Genomic DNA, 16,530 nt, shown 5'->3' on the forward strand with positions numbered 1-16,530 from the left:
GACTCCATCCATCATTTCGGCTTCTTTTTCTAATGAATATTTCCGCTGCTGGAAAAGCTGCTACTGAAGCCTTGGCATAGGGACGTTTCTTGTATCTATCTTTATTTCATTTTTTTCTTTTATTTCTCCCCCACCCCACCCCCTTTTTTTGCTAAGGCCCAGAAAGTACCTTTAATCACCCACCTTTCTTCTCAGCGGATACTATTTCTTCCCACCCTCACAGAAGAAACAAAATTCTACCTTCACCTCCGTCCCTATTCTCATTGGAAATAAAATATTAATCCTCTTTTTCTTTGAATACCTCACCCATCACGCCATATTGCATCCCTTTGCCTAAAATAAAACCAAGTTTGGGAGCAAATAAGTCAAGGTCTGTGACTTTGTGTTTTCCATATAAGAACAGTTTAACTGCATAAAGAATAATGTCTGAGGGCAGAAGTTCTAAACCTAAGACACACCCAGAGGTGGTCCCTGAGAGGCCCAGGAACCTGATGAGATTAAATGCAAAATTGTACCGAAGTGCATTTTTCTAGGGCATGTGACTGTCTGCGGAGATGCATGAACCCTGTAGTGAGAAGGAAGCATATGGTCCTCGACTCCTCCTTCGGCTCACAGATGGTAGGAGAGCAAATGGAGGGAGCATTGTGGAAGCCACTGTCTTTTGCCTTTTGAGTTTGATCCAAATTTGCTAATGAGTCTCCGTTTCTTTGGACTAATTGGGTGCCACCAAAAGAGTCGATGTCACCAGACTGGGGCCTGCCAGGAACAATTGCTCAGCCAGCAGACTCTATTGCCTGGGGCACAGAGTTGCAAGGAGAAGAGTATGTCTTGGTAGAAATGCTGAAATTTGTCCAAGAACATAGAGCAAGGGAAAAGGGGAGGGAAAAAAATCCCCAGAAGTCCTCTGGTCCTGGCTTCTTCTTGGCAAATGTCCGCAGCACTGTTTATTCAAATGTGTAATAACAAGCACCACAAAACAACATGCAACATTCTCCCCACACCCTTGATCTGCAATCTCAGAAACAGGAGACCCATGGTCAGGATGTTGAAGGGAACTCATGTCTAAGAAAGGTCCTGGATGGGCATCTCCACATGGTCAGAGTCTACCAGGGCAAAGGGCAAGCTCCCTGCTTGTTGGCCTCCTGCAATAGAGAAACCAGACACCTTCTCCTACTTTAAGCCTGAGTAGGCAAAGTGGTGGTGCCAGTCCTGGAGAGGACATGAGTCTTATGAGGACAGAGTTACCCTTGGCACTTACCGCTGCCCAGCCCCCTGGAGGTAATGAGGTGAACTGGTCTTTCCTCTTAGGGCAGCCATGGAGAGAAAGGCCATAGCCTAAATCAAGGCTCTTTTGGCTATAGCCTTATTCTTGCTGAGAAAGAGCCTTCTCAACCCTAGAGAGGGCTCCGGAATAAGAATGCTCACTAGAGTGGATAGCTCCCTTTCTAAAGTAGGCCCCAAATGAGAATGCTTTATCCATCACAGTTCAAATAAATTATAAATATAGACGCAGAATCCAAATATGGTTCGAGTAGAAGCTGCTCCCAGATCCTCACAGAGACTTGCTTGAAGAAAAATGGTCAACCCTTTGTTCTTTGTGTCTCTAACGCTGTAGGCAAAACTGTCCCCCTTGTCCTTAAGTAACCATGGGGACAACTTAGGATAGAGAGTTTCAGATTTAGAAACATCCTTACCCTCATCAAATTTTCACCTCCTTAAATCTTTTCCCTAAAATCTGAAACAAAAAACAAAGATTCCAAATTCTTTTACTGAAGGACTCTGGAGCATCTGGAAGTGTGTAAATATCATACTTCCTCTGTTGGATGGAGGAATTGTAGCCCAAAGAAGAAATGAGCAGCCCAGAGTTAAGGATTCTGAGCCCTGGGCACCCAAGTAATACATCTTGATGTGGTTAGCATTGAGGAAGGCAAGGGGGTGGAGAGGGTTGATCAGGTCTTGAGGACAGGTTGGCACAAGGCAAATTTATCTTTGGGATGCTAAGTGGGCCAATTGCCACTAAATTGGGAAATAGCTGGTTTCTTCCTTCTTTATCTTTCACTGAGCAATCCTACTGCCGAGGTAGATCAAGGGGGTTTGATCTACGTAGGAGGCAGATGGCATTTACCCAGTTGGTACCCTAAGGCCTTGGGGCCCAAAGAGGGATGAAAGGAGGTATCAGGAAGAGGAGACACACTAGAGACAAATATGGAACTGGGTCCCGAAGTGAAGGAGCACCAATGACACCGGGCTGCCCAGGACTGGGGAAGAGATGGAGCCTGGCTACCGTTTGGAGCTGAGAGATGAGGAGAGAAAACCCTCTTTGGGGAAGGAAAGGTTTGAAAGAACTAGAAAAGGTGCTGGCTTGAGAAAATGGATAGACAGTAGGGGACAGGAGGGCCCATGTACTCGTGTCCTGGGATTCCTGGGCATCTCAACCTCATGGTGGTCCTTCGGGCCCTCCCAAAGCCCACAGGAATGAAAGGAAGGCCTGGGCAGACTTTTTTAAAAAATCTTAAATGCCTCATCTCCAAAAGGTTAGGGAAGGGAGATGGGCCAACAGGTGTGGTAGGGATGGGAAAATGAAAGGAAAATGTTCCAAGCCATTCCATCTTGTTTCCTAAGTGTGAGACAAAACCAAAGCTGAGAAGGAGGAGGGTGTAAGGGGTTTTGTGAGTAAGTGGAGTGAAGGCTGCTACTGAAAGTGTTCCAGCTGAGGGAGAGGGAAGAGTGAGGGAGAGGGAGGACTGAGGAAGAGGGAGGAGGGAAGGAGAGGGAGGACTGAGGGAGATGGAGGAGGGAGAGAGGAAGGAGAGAGGGAGGAAGGAAGGAGAGAGAGGACTGAGGGAGAGGGAAGAGGGAGAGGAAGGAGGGAGGGAGAGGGAAGACTGAGGGAGAGGGAGGACTGAGGGAGAGGGAGGACTGAGGGAGAGGGAGGACTGAGGGGACAGAAAACTTATTCTGCCAGCAACTTTTCTGACTTTCTTCTTTGGTGCTGCAATCTACTTGCAACTCTATCTGCTCCCACTGGATCCAGGCCTCATGTGGTCCCTTAGAGGGACCTTCGATAGGGTAATGGGTCTCCTTGCTTCACACATGGTGGGAGCTATGGACAAACAGAGGCCAGAGAGGAGATTGGGGAGCACATTGGGCTCTGGGAGGGCTAGAGATAGGATGCAGTCTAGATGACAGCTACTGAGGGATGTCACAAAATCACTGGGGGGCCCTCAACACAGGCATCAGGCAAGGTTGCCATCTGACTTCCCCGAATAAGATGCCCAACTCCAGGCATCAGACTCCTGCCATTTGCTGCCCCGGCAGGATGAGGGATAGCCAGTGGAGGTTCTGCCCAGGTTACCAACAGTTGATGCCTACCCATCCATTCTCTTAAATCTCAAAGTCCAGAGTGATGGAGGAAGGGAAGAGGAGGAAGGAAGGTCCTGTAGAAGCCAAGGAGATGAAAAGGTGCTGCCCATGTCCAGTTGGGGAGGAGGCAGATGAGGGCTGCTTACTGCTTCTCCACTGCTCCCTGCTCTGCTGCACTCTCCTGGCTGGGGCCCTGGCCCTGGTCCTGGCCTTGTCCGTGCCATGGAGTCTCTTTGAACACAAACCAACAGTTTCCGGCCCACAGGAAGAAGTTGATAAAGCCAAAGAGCTACAAAAGAAATCAGGAGAGTCTGTGAGAATAGACACAGAAGCGCTACATAAGAAATGGGAGTAGGAAAAGCACAGAGAATTTGGTATAGACACAGGGCTCTAGGCTACTGTCTATTAAAAGATTTTTCTAGTGAAAGTGTCTAAACTCTGTCCAGCATGCTCACTCACAGTGTAGCTTGGTCACTATTCGAATCTGGCCCCAGGAAGGCTAAGAAAATCAAGGAACACGTGCCATCTTGAGGTGAGTGTGGCTGGAGCTGTCCAAGGTACTCCCTTAGGACTAAAGACTAAGCAAAGACTTTATTCAAACATCTGTTATTTTTGTTATTATTCTTGTGTTTTCTCTGTGCACCTAGCCTTCTCTAGGACCCATAACTCCCCTGCCTCTGTCAGACAGGCTGTTGGTATTACAGATGTGTGCCACACCAGCTCTATTAAAAAATACTTTTTCAATATTTTGAAACACTGATAATACACAAGGTTGTTGTGGCATATGCCTTTAATCCCAGTAGAGACAGAGGTAGGTGAATCTCTGTGTAAGTCCAGCCCGGTTTATACAGAGAGTTTCAGGACAGCCAGGGCCATGTAGAGAGACCTTGTCTCAAAACACAAAACAACAATAACAAAAACCTAACAAATTAATTAGAGAAAAAGACACTGATGTTTGCAATCCACTTTGAAAAGCATGTTTAAAAGTGGATTGAATTAGCCATGTTGGTTCACACCTTTAATCCTAGTACTTATGAGGCAGAAGTAGGCAAATCCCCATGAATTGGAAACCAGCCTGTTCTATATAGTGAGTTCCAAGCTAGCCAGGGCTGTATAGTAAGAATTTGTATAATAATAATAATAATAATAATAATAATAATAATAATAATAATAATAATGGGATCAATAAACTAGGTATGATGGGTTACACCTGTGTAAACATAGCACTCAGGAGATTAAGGAAGAAAGCTTGAACTTGAAGCTAGTCTGGGTCTCACAACACAAATGAAAAGAAAAGCTGAGTTTAGTAGCACAAATCAGTAATCCCAGTACATGGAAGGCTGAGGCAAAAGAACTATGAATTCAGAGTCAGCCTGAACTATATAGTGAATTCAAAGACAGCTTGGGTAATATACAAAAACCCTGTCTCTCAAAGAATCAGATAAAGGGCTGGAGAGGTGGCTCAGTGGTTAAGAGCACTGACTGCTCTTCCAGAGGTCCTGAGCAACCACATGGAGGTTCACAGCCATCTGTAATGAGATCTGATGCCCTCTTCTGGTGTGTCTGAAGGTAACTACAGTGCATTTATATATAATAAATAAATCTTTTTAAAAATCAAATCAAAACAACAGATAAAGAAAAACAGATAAATACATACAAAACAGATAGAAATGACTATGTGGGCCTTCCCTGTAAATTCTTTTCAACTTTTCTGGATATATATGAAATTATTTTATAATTAAAAATTAGAGGGGCTGGAGAGATGGCTCAGCCATTAAGAGCACTGGCTGCTCATCCGGAGGTCCTGAGTTCAATTCCCAGAAACCACATAGTGAACAATCTGTATTGGGATCTGATGCCCTCTTCTTGTTCTTGTATGTCTGAAAACAGTGTGTGTGTGTGTGTGTGTGTATGTGTGTGTGTGTGTGTGTGTGTGTATACATATAGAAGAAAAAAACCCATGTGCAGGGTTCCAGAAGGCTCCTTGGTGCACTAGCCACTAGCCATTAGACATTTCAACTGTGGGCCATGGGAAGGTCTAGAACATTTTCTGGGATGTTGGGACATTTGAGAAGTTTAGTGCTATGGGTATTTACTAGCTTATCTAGATGTAGCTCAGCACTACAAGTGGATGGCTAAAACTTGGATTGCCTGCTAGCTGAGTCCACCACTGCCTGCCAAAAACATCCCAGTAGAGAAGGATAGATGACAAGGGACAGCTTCTCTCTCATCCTGGTCCACTCACAGCTCTGAACCCAGCCACAGCCATAAACCCCTTCTGCACATGCTCCCGTGTGACACGTGCTCAAACAGACAAGAAAGGGCAACCACCAGGGCAGCTAAACTCGGAAAGGAAAGACTGGAGTGACTCAGATTCATCGCATCCAAAAATATCTTCTCAGGCCGCCATCAGAGGCAGGGGTTACTAGTCTAGGTGCAGAGAGCATCTCGTCTCTGGGGACACCTTCCCTATTCCTGTCAGAACCGGTTAGCTAGCTGGACAGCTGGACTAGTGTACCATTCCCAGACCCCTCCAAAGATCATAAGTCTCACCACAGACATGTTAGCCAGCCCCATAGAGGGCGTGGCCCCGGCGCTGCACACTGCCTCTTCTCCATGGCACACAGACATGGCTGCGGTCAGGCTGGATGGCCGTGTGGCCCCTTTGACATCAGTCAAGCCCTTGCCCCAAGCAGCAGCAGCAACCAGCCAGAAGAAGGTGAAAGAGACAGTCACACAGAAATCCTAGGAGGAGCAGAGGGAGGAAGACATTCAGAAGGGCCTGGTGATCATCAATTACTTTTCCTTCCTCCAATCACAGAAGAATCCTGAGGTCCCATGTAAGATGTCTCTTCCCATCCTACTGACACCCCCAACTCCCATCCTACCTGAGGACTCTGCTTAGTGCCACCAAAGGAATGCTGTCACCCAGACTACCATATTTCTTCCCACAGAAATAAGGGTAAGCAGTGAGCTGCCACAGTGTCTGTCTGCTGAGAACCCTCCTTCCTTGCCACCCAAGTTTCCTAAACTGCCCACTCTTTCCTCTCTACTCCCCTTTAAACACAATTGTTCAGATGGTAAGTAATGAAAAAGGCACATGGGGCTGGTGAGATGGCTCAGTGGTTAAGAGCACTGACTGCTCTTCCAGAGGTCCTGAGTTCAATTCCCAGCAACCACATGGTGGCTCACAACCATCTGTAATGAGGTCCGATGTCCTCTACTGGTGTGTCTGACAGCTACAGTATACTCATATAAATAAAACAAAGAAAGAAAGAAAGAAAAGGAACATTCAGAAGAGAATTAAGAATTGAGCTCTCTAAAGCACACTTCCCATCTTGAATGCCTAGAATACAGAAGTAAACAAAACAATATTGATAATAGATAGCTCTCAGAGAATAACTACATTAGGTGCCGTACATGAATACTTATTCTATCCTCCTAAAGCACCGAAACAAGTATTTATTACTTCATCTTTATTTTATTGCCATGAAAATTAAAGCGCAGAGAGGCCGAGTAACTTGTCTAATGTCACACAGCTACTGAGAACAAGTGCTGGGATTTGAACCTATTAAGTCATCTCTAGAGCCTGCCTTATAAAAAATACTGTTTTGCTTCCTCTGACTGCAAACAAACTCCTGAGAGTTTGTTCTGTTCCACATATAGGTATAAAGGACTCAGAGAAGTCATTACTTTTGACCTCCCCTCCGTCTCTGACTCCAGCTTTCTAACAAATGTCTCTTCCATTTGTTGGTCTCATCTTTCTGGGCCATGCTCACTCACCACCAATGGGAAGCGTTTGTTCTCCGTGTAGAGTTTGTGGAAGCGCAGGTAGATGACCAGGGCAGCCATTGTATAGAAGAAGGAAAAGATACCAAGGGTCACAAAGAACTCGGCGGGGGCAGAGAAGTCTCCCATGAGGTTCATGGTTTTGGAGGTGGAGTCCTGATCACAGAGAGGCATCTCATACTCGACCTGGTGCAACCTAGAGATGGCAAGAGAAGCCATGCTGAAAGAGGGTTAGCCTCTTCTACTCTGCCCAAGAAGGGCTCCTGTGCTGGGTCTCACCCTGGGGAAGGAGTCATGCAGGTAGGAACTCCTGAGGAAACCTTGCAGTCAAGAGAGGTCATACCTCAAGATTCTGCTCATTTTTTTCTGGCCTACTGGGGATAGAACTTGGGGTCTCATATATGCTGGGTAAGTGCTTTAACCACTGAGCTACAATCCTAGTCTAAGACTGCATCCAAACCCATGTCCCACTCAGCAGCCACTCTATCTGGCTAGAATCTCTAAGTATCTCCAGGAACTTTAAGTCATGACATATATGCCATCCAACAATTTCTGGTAGCTAAGCCACTAGACGAATCAGACTCATCCATATGAAGCGGCAAATGAAGGTTTAAGTTACCCATTCACAGATTTGATTTAGGGCTCCCTGATTTGACCACACTGGACAAAATAAAGTGAAAAAAAATAAAAACAGCTTGTTGTGTACAAGAGATACTTAAAATAAGTTGGCCAGTGAAGTGCTTTCAGACACTCTGAAAAGATGTGTTCTGTCTCCATCCTTTTCTGAACAGTCATTTCTCCTCCCCCACTAGACTTACAGACATTCAGGGATTAGTATCTTCCTCTACTTCCTGGTCAAGGAGACCCTCCCTCTTCTACTTCCTGGTCAAGGTGTACCTCCTTGCATTTGGGTGATATCGTGTGAGCATCCCACATCTCTTGTTTAATAACTAAACTCTAACAAGCTTCCTTCCTTCAAGGCACAGAGGAATATGCAGAAGGTCAGGAAGAGCTGCCTAACTGGCCCTCCCACCCTTTCTCCCAATGGATGGATTCCTCCTCATCCCCATCCCATCTAAGCTGTGGTGAGCTGCCATCGCTTGAGTTTGGAATGAACAATAAATATATCCATGTTTCCCTCTGGCCAGAGTGTCTGAAAATTGCTAAAGGACAGAATAACCATGTCTTGTTCTATTTTGATCTAGAACAGCACACAATAAATGGTCTTAAGATTGTGTGTCCTCTGAGCAGAAACAAACGAGAGGTTGGTAGGAGCAGAGGAGGGAGAAAGCCCTGCTGATGTAGTGAAAGAAGGGCACTGCGTCAGAACCAATCCCTACTCACCTGAAGGGATAGCCGAACGAAACAAGGATGGAGCTCACATCCTTGGCGTCGTTGTTGCAGCGAACCAAGGCTCCCGTCTCCCCGCTGTAAGAGCCGCAGGACCCGAAGGCGAAAATAGCAAAGAGCTGAGAGAAAGTGAAGCCCCTTTGAGAGTCTGAAGGTTTCTCAAAGAACCGCCCTTTGACTTCACTGGGTACAGGTGCTCAGTGGACACAGAGTAACAATTCCTTTTATTGAGTTCCTCCTGGTAGGGACCCTCGCTGCCATTCTTCTTTCAACTGCAAACATTGTGTTCTCTGAACAAAGCATTGGAACAAGCAGCCAAATGAAGAAGGTAGACTCTGAGTGCATCTTCAGAGGGAAAAAAGTTCCAGATCTCTCACTGGGCACACATGGCCTCTTAAAATAATGGCTAATTCAAAACCTCTGTAATTCTGTTTCAAAGCTAGACTTACTTTTTTTTTTCTCCAAATGAGAGATCAGAAACACACACACACACATACACACTTTTTTCCCCCCAAGTCAGGGTTTCTCTGGGTAGTCTAGAGTGGCCTCAAACTCAGAGATTTGTCTGCTCTGCCTTAGCAACAGCTGTGCTCTGAGTGCTGGGATTAAATACATGTACCACCATGCCTGGCCAGTAGATTCCCTTTTATCAAACCAGATGAGGTGTGCTTGGAATGACATTTATTTAATTTTATTTTCATCCTTCCTCAGACAGTCATAGACTCTTGCCCTTAACTTATTGTTAACTTGTGATCATTTCCTGCCTCAAGGAAGGTATAGCACCAGGGAGGCTTCTACCAAGCCATCTCATGATACTGTCAGCCTGACTTTTCTTCCCTTCTATCGACAGTGCTGGCTGGGTGAATGTTGACAGGCCTGGATCAAGCCCAGAGAAAAGTGCCCTCCACTTGCCTTATCAGCTCTACTATTCCCCGCTGCTGTCTGTTCCTCTTTGTAAACTGTTGGGGCTATCATTTCCCAGTGGCAGGAAGCAGGGGTGTGTCAGACCACTTGAATTGTTTTCCTTTCATCTTTCATCACAGCTGACTACACCTTCTGTCTTGAATGATCTGAAAAGTCCCCATCCTATGATTTTTACATTTCTTTCCTGGGGAACACACATTAATTAGAACAAAGTAAAAGCTACATTCTCCTTTCTAGACGTTGTCCATCCAGCCTGCTTTCTTTTCTTTTCTCTCTTTCCTTTCCTTTCCTTCATCATCTTCTTCTTCTTCTTCTTCTTTCTTCTTCTTCTTCGAATCATTTATTTCATGTACATGAGTACACTATAGCTGCCTTCAGACATATCAGATCCCATTACAGATGGTTGTGAACCACCATGTGGTTGCTGGGAATTAAACTCAGGACCTTTAGAAAAGCAGTCAGCACTTTTAACTGCTGAGCCATCTCTCCGGCCTGACACAAGTATTCTTACTAAATAGTGAATATACTCTGTTAATTGTTTGTTTCTATCTCTTACTCAGTCAGCATTTTGGACATTAATCAAGAAGAGAGTAATCTCTATTCTAGATTTACATCTAGTCAAGTATTGTGCATTATTTTCCTACAGCTGAATGGAGTGAAAAGAGATCTAGATTAGGAATCCAAAATCCCAGGTCCTACCCTTGGCCCTGTAACTTACTTGCTAGGTGGCTTGGCTCTCCGAGTCCTAGTTTCTTCATTGTAAAATGAAGGACTTGGGGATAATTTAAAGGCTGCTTCTAGCTCTGGAATTCTTCCACCCTCTGAAGCTAATGCTATCAGCAAAGCATGCTCTTGGCTGGGTTTAGCAACAGCTGTGCTCTGCCCCTGGGTGGTGTCCAGTGCTATGGCTCTGCCTTGTGTGGCCTGGCCTGGCAAAACTCTGTGCTAGAGCCATTGACTGCTCTCTAAAGGTCATGTGTGCCCCATTCTCAGTAGATTTGTTCCAAACCAGTGAGAATTATCTGTATAGGTAAAGATACCAAGGAAAGGAGACAATGTAACCTGCCTGCAATGGCTACATAGCCTCTGGGTCTGAACTAAGCTCTGAAAACTGCAGTGGAGGACTGTCAGCCCACCTTCCTGAAAGAGCCAGAGAAAAGTCACTAGAAGCCTCTGTATCGTCACCCTTAATACACTCAAAGCTGGCCTCCCAAGCAGAGCAATGACCCTTCACTAGCTCTTCCTCAGGACCGTCTCTTCTTCACTCACTCCGAGAGTCTCGGATTCCCCCAGAAGTCTTTGCTCCTCTTGACTTCTGGGGCCTAGAACAGGGCACAGTGAGGGTGTCCCATTCGAGGAAGGGCAGCACAGTTGGGTTGGTGTGTTTTTATTCGCTGACTGTTGGTCGGTGAGTATAAAGGAACATGGAAAGATTCCTAACTCAGGGCAGTATGGAACGTCTTCTTCCATGGGCACTGTTGGACACATGCCAAAAGATGGCATTGCTCACATACTTACCTGCAGCAGGCACTTTAACATGAGGGACAGTGTTGGGGGGATGGGTGTGGGTGTGTGTGTTCACGTGTGTGAGAGAGAGAAAGACGTATAAAGACAGAGAGCCGGAGAGCCGGGAGGACTGTCCTCATGGAGTTTATGCCTTAGTTTATACTACTCAACATGTACTGTCCAACCAACTATGGCTATTTAAGTTACTTCAGATCAAATAAAACAGAAGCTAAGATTTAGCTGCTCAGCCATACCAGCCACATAGCAAATGCTCGATAGTCAAATGCAACAAACCACTTCTCTACTGACCAGCATGGACTGCAGAACTTTCCCATCATCTATTAAAATCCTAAGTCTCATTCCACTCCTGGAAATAGGAGAAGCCCTCTTTCCTCTAAGTAAAAGTCCTCCAAGTCATATTTAGCTATCAAGAGAGCTGGGCTTCAAGTTCACATCTTCTGAGTCCCTGTTCTGAGCTTCATTCATTCAGTCAGTCATTCATTCGTTCACTGATTCATTCAAAACAAAGCATCTACCTTGTGCCCTGATGCTATTGGTATGGAAGGGGGTAAGACCCTGCTCTGTGGTCCCTAAGGCTGAAGTGAGAACTTCTTCTGTGCAGTTCTGCCCCAGGCTGCAGGAGCAGAGATACCTGTCCAGCCCACTCATGGCTTCAAGTCCTCTACTTTTCTGTACCAGATTTGCTCAATGTCATAACCATGTAGGGAACTAACCCACAGGAACTAGAAGAGAACATAGCACAAGGCTACGAGATGTCACACTGGCCATAAAGAACAAATATGGAGTGCCTGAGCCAGGGCATTTCCAGAGTGAGGATGCTGGGAATGGTGCTGGTCGTACTTTGCCCACCTCTGTCTCTTCTTCTTGATGCCTCTGCATCTCTTTGAAAAGATAGAATAACCTTCCCAGTTTAAGGTTGGAGCTCCACTCTGATGCTGACTGGCTTATTGTATACACTGGTATCAACCCAAAGGACACCAATCACAAGAACACAGGGGTCTTTCCCGAGGTCCTGCCTCACCATCTACTGGTGCTATGAACTCTGACAATGCCCATGCAAAATCTCCAGCAGAAAAAAAAAAAATCAAACAAATCCCACCAATGAAATAGCTCCCTGTATGATAGATCTCCGGATGCTCCTCCCCGCAAAGATTATCAGCCATCTTCAGCAGGGCATACTTGGATAAAGTTAGTGTGATCTATTATTTGTATAATTGAAATCCCATATGACTGAGTCACCTGGATTCTTTTGAACTGTACATTCAAACTGAAGGGTTGGCAGTGACATTTGAGTAATCTCACCAAAAGGCAAGTCTAGCAGGACAGCCTACATAGGGAAGAAAGTGGGGGAAAGTTTGGGAATAGGAAAGAAGGGAGCACACATTTATGAAATCGTCTCACTGTGATCTTCAGGAATGTTCTGTGCTTTGTAGACATTACTACCCATAATCCTCCCAGTAAACCTAGAGGACATGGCTTAGCATCAGAGGAGAAAAATGGGGCCCATAAAAATTCCATCCTTTACCCAAGCTTTGAGGGATGAAAAGCAGAGGTGGATTTAAGTAAAAGTTCATCTAATCTTAGATTTCCTTTTCTTTTAATGCTAGTTTTTTGGGACCAATGAGGTGGCTCAGTGAGCAAAGACACTTGCCATGTAACTCTGGTGAGTTGGAGTTCCATCCCCAAAATCTAAGAGTAAAAAAGAAAAGACAAGGGGCTGGAGATATGGCTCAGTGGTTAAGAGCACTGCCTGCCCTTCCTAGAGGTCCTGAGTTCAATTCCCAGCAACCACATGGTGGCTCACAACCATCTGTAATGGGATCCAATATCCTCTTCTAGTGTGTCTGAAGATAGTGACGGTGTGCTCATATAAATAAAATATTTTAAAAAAACTTCCATTGACCTCTTTATATGCTAGGCACATACTCACACATCCCATTTACAAATACACACACACACACACACACACATACACAAACACACACATACACTAATAATAATATAAAAATTTTAAAAAACCTCTACTTCAATATCTTGTCTATATAAGAGTTATTTGGCTGCACTTAAGAGGCAGAAGCAAGCAGTTCTCTGTGAGCTGGAGGTCAGCCTAGTCCTGTGAGTTCCAGGACAACCAGGGCTACACAGAAAGACCCTGTCTCAAAAAGACTAAATAGATGGATGGATGGATGGATGGGTGGGTGGGTGGGTGGGTGGGTGGGTGAATGGGTGGGTGGGTAGATGGATGGATGGATGGGTGGGTGGGTGGGTGGGTGGGTAGATGGATGGATAGAGAGAGAGAACAAGGGAATGAGGGAGCTATATGGCTGGCTTGATACAGACATGATAAAATTCTAGAATGAGAACTGAGGTAAGACTCATTTCTGAATCTTTTGGTTAGTTTGGTTGATTTGGCAAACCTGGCTGAGATCTGCCTGCCTTTGCTTCCCAATGGCTGGGGTTAAAGGTGGGCACCACTGAAGCTTCATTTCTAATCTTAAAGACTCTAAGTCCTGACTACGTCATGTTCTTCTCACAAGGATTCCAGTAAAACCCTTGCCTTTGGGTGACAATGATGAAATTTTTCAGTTACCATTACAGTAACTACAAGATCTGTGCTTTCTGTTTCTCCCCTGGTGAGGTTACTTCTCCCACTGGTTCCTACGCACTTTTCTGTTCATCTGCAAAGACCCAAGCAAGCCAAACTCACACCCTGTTTAGGCGACCTGATATAGCACTAAAAACAAACCATGGCGCTTTATGGTGTTACTATGTAAAGCAATGGTTCTCACCCTGCCTAACACTGTGACCTCTTAATACAGTTCCTCATGTTGTGGTAACTCCCCAGCCAGAAGATTATTTTTATTGCTACTTTATAACTGTAATTTTGTTACTGTTATGAACTGTGATGTAAATATCTGTGTTTTCTGATGGTCTTTGGCAGCCCCTGTGAAAGGCTTATTTAACTCCTGATTTAGCAGAATGAGAGAAAGATAGTTCCTGTTTTGTATAATTCCTTCCCTATAAAGTCGGAGGTCATAAAAGTCAGAAAGGTCTTAATTCTTAGGGCATCAGTGATGACTTTTGAGCTAGACATCACTGTGTGCAGGGATCTTGTAGGACGTGGTGAGGATGGTGCAGGATTAAGGAAGGAAAGTTTTCTAGAATCTTCACAGGGAAGATAAGTCCTTGGTCTTTCCTTTTGTTTCCCATTCCTTGACAATCTGTCGCTTTCCACTGGATCTCCTTGTCTGGTTTAGATAGCACTTACATCTTGTTCCTCAGGATTGCTCACGGTGCGTTCTTACTTTAAAATGCCAGTTCCTTTGAAGCCTTACCTTTCCTATTCGGACTCCTCTGCTACTCAAGTCAGAACAAGGAAGGTCAAGAGGTGAAAGAGTTCAACATTGGCCCCACTCTTGGGGCAGCAGAGAAAGTGGAAACTCCCAGAGTTTATTTATTCTTGGTCTCCCAGGCTGGCCTGTAAGCCCACCGGGATCTCAGATACACAATCCTGAATGCACTCCAGAGTCGATGGATTCCATCCAAACCAGTTACTTAGGATTTGGTGGCATTGTGCTAAGTTCTATCTCCTGTGAATTCCAAGTTCTTTAGAACCTAGTCCTCTTGGGTATTCATGGTAAATTGGTCCCTAGCTGGTTGAGGGCACATTAATAACTTCATATGGAATTTGGTATATGGCTTGTCTAACAAAACCTTTTCTGCAAGAATGCACAAAATGTTCCCCAAGTTTTTCTGATTTGAAAAACTGACTGTATCGGTCTATGCTCCGATGGAGAACTTGGGGTACTGGGTCTAAGAGCAGAGGGCTTACCAATGTCTTAAAGTAACAGTGAAACAAGACAGTATTCTCCCTAGACCAAAGAGGAAACTGAGGACCTGGGCAGATAAATGTTTCAAGGTCACAGGTTAAATTTAATGTCGAGCTATAATCTAGTATGAGGTCAGGTTTGATCCATGTTTGACTAATGCTGGAAATCAGTGTCCAGAGAAATGACTTGCCCAAGGTCACAGAGCTGAGAACGGTAGATCTAGGCCTGCAACCTACTATCTCACCTTCCGGGCTCCGTGTTCCATTATGCTAGCTGCCACATTTTTCTTCTCTCTTAATTGGTTTTTCTTTAATCATTGGACTGGGAAAGTGTTCATTCATTCATCCACTTCTTTACTTGGTTACAGTTTCCCGAAATTACTCCAGTGACTTCAGCTGGAAGTCTGTCCCCTGAGTCTACCCCCAGGAGCATCAGGTCCTAGAGGGTTCCGGGCAGCATGGTTTCTGGAACCCTCTTCCTTCCCTGGTGCCCTCCGTAGTAGCTTTGTTCTCTCTACAAAGTGGACCTTACCCTCCTTGCCCTCCTCTCCCCTCCCGCCACTGAAGAGTGGTATGTGCAGGATCAGAGTTCTGGAAAGGTTACACCCGGGTCCTCTCGTCCGAGTGAAATGTGAGCGCCCTGGGCAAAGGCTCCTTGCACATAGAAGGTCCGAATCCGGGACTCTGCATGCCTGGCTCCTCTCCCTCCTTCCACCGTGCGCTGGAGCAGCAACCCTGGTGCTCCCCTCCCCCGCCCACCTGTCGCCAACCCCCCCCCCCCCACCCTTCCGCGGTGGCTGGGCCCGCTGCATCTCCCCAGCCTCCTCCGGAGCCACATTGCTTCTGGTCCGCGTCACAATCCAGGCTCCCGAAATAGCCCAGGGTTAGGGCCGACTCACCCACTGGAGAACTTTGATGAAGCCCAGCGGCTCCTCCAGGCGCTGCCAGCGCAGCCCCAGAAGCAGGCGGTCCACCTGCAGAGACAAAGCCAGCAGACAGTGAAGGCATCCTGCCCAGAGGGAAAGTGTGGGTCCCCCTCTACTCACATTGGGGGTGGGGAAGGCGGAATCGGACACAGGCGGGACATCTAGGTGGACAGGGGCGGGAGTCCACGGGCCGGGCACTCGGAGCGTACCTGCGGGCGCGGAGACTTGTCGGAGGTGCGGCCGGGGCTCTCCGTCGAGGACATGCTGGTGCGTCAGGGCGCAGTTCGGGGGTTCGACTCCCTGTCCCGGAGGCTGCGGGGCGCGCGGGGGCGCTGGGGGCGGCGGGCTCTCGGCCGTGGGCAGGCCGGGCTCCAGACTGGCGGGCTGAGTGGTGGGGGCGCTGCTGCTCGCGCTCTCGGAGGTTCTGTCCGCCGCGCTGCCCGGCCGGCTGCAGAAAACCCCCGAGTCCGATTCAAACTTCTGTCAAACTCGCTGGCGGACTTGGCAGCCGAGTCACGTGGCGTGCGATCGCGAACCTGCTCCCGCCCCCTGCTCTCCCCTTTTTCCGCGCGTAGAGCGCCTTAAAGGGACCCATGGAGCCCGCTAGCCGTCGGGCTGCCAGGATGGATCCCCACTGAAACAGCCTAGCTGCTCCAACGCCACGGCCAAAGTCAGGGACCCACCGGGATGCGTGGGCTCTAGTGCGGCTTTCCCGATTTTCCTGCTTCCGTGGAAGGGATTTTCTTCTTTTATGTACCGTAACGACTAGAGCACACAAGAGTTTCCTAAAGCATCCCCAGAAACTAGAACTGAACTATGTAG

The 16,530-nt window shown here is 46.6% G+C and overlaps 1 protein-coding gene across 1 annotated transcript; it reads right to left on the reverse strand.

Annotated features, from left to right (window-relative positions):
• Positions 1–908: 908 nt before the first annotated feature.
• On the reverse strand, positions 909–16,208 carry SYPL2 (synaptophysin like 2). The gene is made up of 6 exons (XM_080915925.1): positions 15,918–16,208; positions 15,682–15,756; positions 8,497–8,621; positions 7,147–7,348; positions 5,917–6,108; positions 909–3,652 (listed from the first exon to the last, which is right to left on the reverse strand). The coding sequence occupies exons 1-6, from the start codon at positions 15,969–15,971 to the stop codon at positions 3,506–3,508; spliced, it is 795 nt and encodes a 264-aa protein (XP_080772051.1). The 5' UTR covers positions 15,972–16,208; the 3' UTR covers positions 909–3,505.
• Between the last annotated feature and the right edge of the window lie 322 nt (positions 16,209–16,530).

The sequence above is a fragment of the Micromys minutus genome (assembly GCF_963924665.1).
Source record: "Micromys minutus genome assembly, chromosome: 4".
Classification (NCBI taxonomy): Eukaryota; Metazoa; Chordata; class Mammalia; order Rodentia; family Muridae; genus Micromys; species Micromys minutus.